This window comes from Propithecus coquereli, unplaced genomic scaffold, assembly GCF_000956105.1.
Source record: "Propithecus coquereli isolate 6110/MARCELLA unplaced genomic scaffold, Pcoq_1.0 Scaffold404, whole genome shotgun sequence".
In the NCBI taxonomy this organism is placed as follows: Eukaryota; Metazoa; Chordata; class Mammalia; order Primates; family Indriidae; genus Propithecus; species Propithecus coquereli.
Window position 1 is genome coordinate 249284 of NW_012149775.1, and position 3871 is coordinate 253154.

Sequence of the window (3871 nt, forward strand, 5' to 3'; positions counted from 1 at the left end):
GGAATTTTTAGCAAAAGAATATCATGCATCACGTTAAATTACTGCTGTTATTCTAACTTTATTGGAACAGTAGTGCCGCAAGCATAAGGAATTTATACTTCATTTTCTGTTTGTTATATACCTATGTAATTTAATAAAACTACTTTAAGCCAACACTGGGAGTTCTCAAAAAAATCTCTTTTCCTTTAAAAGGGTTTATCACATAATTTTGAGAAATACCAGTTTAATACGTATTTAATCCATCAATTCTTTTCATTGTACAGATGGGAAACGAGGCTGTGAGAAGTGAAGGGACTTGCTCCAAGGTGCCCAGCTGGCCAGTGGTGAATCTCTAGTCTTTTTAGTTTCTCGGTGCCCCAGAGCACCTACGGCCAATCACGTGCCTTGTCATCTCCTATAGACACCATCACTGTAAGTGCCTGTCTTCAGCACTGTCGGGCAAGCGGCTTGAATCTCAGTCAACTGGCAGCCATAATGCCTGCATGACAATAGGTGTGGTGTGAGTTGTGGAGACACAAACTCAAACTGGATTCTACTATTTTACGATGCTGTGTTTCTGATTCTACACCATAATACTATAATCCCACTATATAACAGTGGTGGTGATGCTGGTAATAGTGGCATAAATCACGAGCAAAACAATAGCCAACAATCTTTAAAGCTCCTTTGCTTTTCATCCTGAACTCCTCACCTCGTGGTGCTATTCAACGCCCTGGCCCCGTCAGCAGTCTCAGCCATTGCTCAAGGGCCTTTGCAACGGAAGGAGTCCCTCCCTCTGTGAGGCAGACACGTCCTCTCAGTCAGAAGTCAGGTCTGGACTTTGCGTTCCTCGTTTCCCACCGCGACTGAGATGAAGCCCACTGTCTGCTCGCTGGCCAGTCCACAGAGGTGCTCAGTGCCATTTGCGGAATGAGCAGCCGGCTGCACCCTGTGGACAAGATCCTTTGGTCTGGGGGTTGGGAGAGCTTGGGCACAGCCCTCCTGAGAGGCCAGAGAGTCACATCCTTCAGCTGACAGATAGACTGAGGTGGACAGACTGAGAGGCATAGGGCGTTGGCCCAAGCCAGGCACTCGACTATTTTGTTGAACAAATGGATGCAGAGATGTGACCCAGACAGAAACAAACATTTGTGTTGTTGATTTAATCGGACTTAAGGATTATCTCTTAGATCTGAGCGGTGTGCAACTCCCCTAAATAATTTTCATGACCAAACCCGCTACATGGGTATGGACAATTTTCCTGAGGAAGTCACTGTGGCCAGACGGAATCAGGAGACACTCAGAGCAGACAGGAATCCTTCTGCGTGTCCTTGGCGTGCTCATTCCCAGGGCCAGATGCCTTCCTCACTGGTGGTCCCCGGGCTCCAGCCGGGGAGGGGCGTGGAAGCCGAGGAAGCACATCATGCTTCATGGTCCTGCAGAGTCTGATGGGGGTCTGGTCTGACCAGAACCGACTGCAGTCACTGCTGGGGTCCTTGTTACAGTGCGCGCCAGTCCATGGCATGGGGACGATAAATAGTCCCCGTGGTTGCATGTAATGGACGCAGGAAACACTTTTTCTCAGAAGGAAGAAAGTGGTTTGGTTTTAAGACTCTGTTCCTCTCTTAACCCTGGTGGTTTGTGATTTGCCAAGATCGCCCCAGCCCATCTCCCTGACTCCATGACTCCCCTGCATGTCACTGTTTTCTTCAGATGCCGACACTAACCTCTAGAGATATATAATTTCCAAAAATGTTGAAGTCATGCAGGCGAAAAAAAACGTTTTGGTAAATGGAACTGGGGAAAGGGATGGTAATAGAGATAATTCTTATTTTTAAAACCTTTTGTGCCAGAAGTTTAAAAGGTAAAAATTCAGCAAGTTTGGAAACACAGACTTTCCACTTCTTGTACCCTAGCCTTTCGAAACATCTTGTTTTCAGTCTCTACGAGAGTTTAAGAAGGTGCCACTGCTAGTGACCACTCTGCGCCGGTGCTTAGGCGCCTGGTTTGGAGGGAGGAGAGTATCCTTCAACCTAGAGCAACGGTGTCTGATTTTTCTTCGTGGTCCACGTGACCAGAAATCCACGCGTTGGGGACAGCAGCCAAGTCCAGAAGGTCTTCCCTCTGCTGGTGAGTATTGAACACGACTCGTGTGCGAGTCAAGTCCTATGGAAGCTTTCGTTTCATTTTCCGGTAGTCAATACCCTTCAGAATGCTCTAGTTTCATGCTGTCATTTTGGTGGAACTAAATGTGAACACCTCAACTGTGTAATGCATTACTTTCGGCTTTACTCACACCTACAAACTGATCCAAACCTGTGGGTTTGCCTCTTGGGGCAGAGGTCAGTGCACAATGGCATCGATGACCAACAAGAGTTAATGAGGCTTTAATGAGCTGCCAGAGCTGGCTAGTCCTGCAAGCTATCACTTGTTAAAATTTCAGCGTGCACTTAATCCTTAGGTCAGGAAGACCGAAAAGGCCCAGCCCTCCCCCATCAAGCAGCAGACCAGCAGTGGAAGGCTTGGGTTTCGGACCAAAAGTCAGCAAGAGGAAGCCACAGCATAGGGTCCCCCGTTCCCTCCAGCTTTCTTTCTGTGTCCTGACCAAAAATCACAGAATGCCTTGACTGCTCTGTGACCAGCCAGCTAAAGGTTTTTCCTGGCAGGCTTGAACCCAGGCCAGGGTCTTGAACAGTCCCAGGCACTGACAAAGGTATCCAGGTTGTGGCCCTGAGCCACATTCCCTAATCTCTAATGTAAACTCCATACCCGACCCCACTGCGGAAGTGCCTAAGGTAGGACACAGTGTCACCCAAGAGCATACGCCGCAGCACCCCATACACAAGTTCCCTCATAAATGCTGCGGAGGACCACCGGGCACTTAGCGCTTCTCTCTTCGAAACACCACTGGCCTCATCCCGGCATGGTTTGGGGCACTATCTTGTGGGAAACCCCCTGCCATGGCTTTTGGGACAATTCCAGCTGTGGTTCGGTGGGACAAAGCACACAGGGCTGGCACGGAAGCCTTTTATCTCCTCTTGCGGAAACAGCGGGGCCTCTCAGAGACAGAAAAACACTCAGAGCTCCGCTTCGAGAGCCATGACAAACTGTCTCTCCAGTGTAGAGCGATCGTGCTCATAAAAACCTACCCAATTTCAGTTTTAAAAAAATCTTTTGCAGAACTCCAGAGTGGGTAGTAATTCACGCAAAAATATGTAATTTCTGACATGAGTGGACCATCCAAAATGTTTCCATTTCTTGCACTTCTCTGATCCCCAATCCTAGTTTTCCTCTACATCCATCTGTACCAAACGGCTCTACCTCTCTGCTTTCTCACCCTCTGTCCTCTACCCTCCTCTCGCCCTCTGTCCTGTCCCCTCCTCTCCATCTCCCTCTGTCTCTCCAGCTTCCTCTCCCTTATGCCGGCTCCTTTCCCTCCACTCCGCCTCCCTCCCTGTGTCTCCGCAGGGTGAGCTCTGCTGCGGCTGCCCTGACCCCTGACCATTCTGTGCCTTTGCAGTCAGCTCCAGGCCACCTCCTCATCCTCAGAAGCCTCATTCCCATGGTGGCCTGCAGGTTCCCAGGCCGCACACTCACCACAACAAAGCCCAGTCCAACAAAGACCGCAGCACTGACTGCGGTGGCAGCCAGGGAAATGAGGATAATGCCCGTAGTTGTCAGGAGGCAGGTGGGTTTCACTGCTGTGACCAAAGCTGTTCCCTGAGGGTGAGTGTCATCAGGTTTAGTGGCATCATCTGCTGTGGTCCCTGGGTGTATGGTGACATAGTCCTCAGTGTTCCCTGGGTGTTTGGTGACATAGTCCTCAGTGGTCCCTAGGTCTGTGGTGACATCGTCCTCAGTGGTTCCTGGGTCTGTGGTGACATAGTCCTCA

General features: G+C 49.7%; 1 protein-coding gene across 1 annotated transcript in view; it reads right to left on the reverse strand.

Moving 5' to 3' along the window:
• Nucleotides 1–807: 807 nt before the first annotated feature.
• LOC105817261 (protein PBMUCL2-like) overlaps nucleotides 808–3871 on the reverse strand; it is a 42140-nt gene continuing 39076 nt past the window's right edge. The window contains exons 4-5 of the mRNA XM_012652897.1: nucleotides 3577–3867; nucleotides 808–981 (exon numbers count right to left, since the gene is read on the reverse strand). Coding sequence (XP_012508351.1) covers nucleotides 808–981; nucleotides 3577–3867 — 465 coding nt within the window. The remainder of the gene's footprint in view (nucleotides 982–3576; nucleotides 3868–3871) is intronic.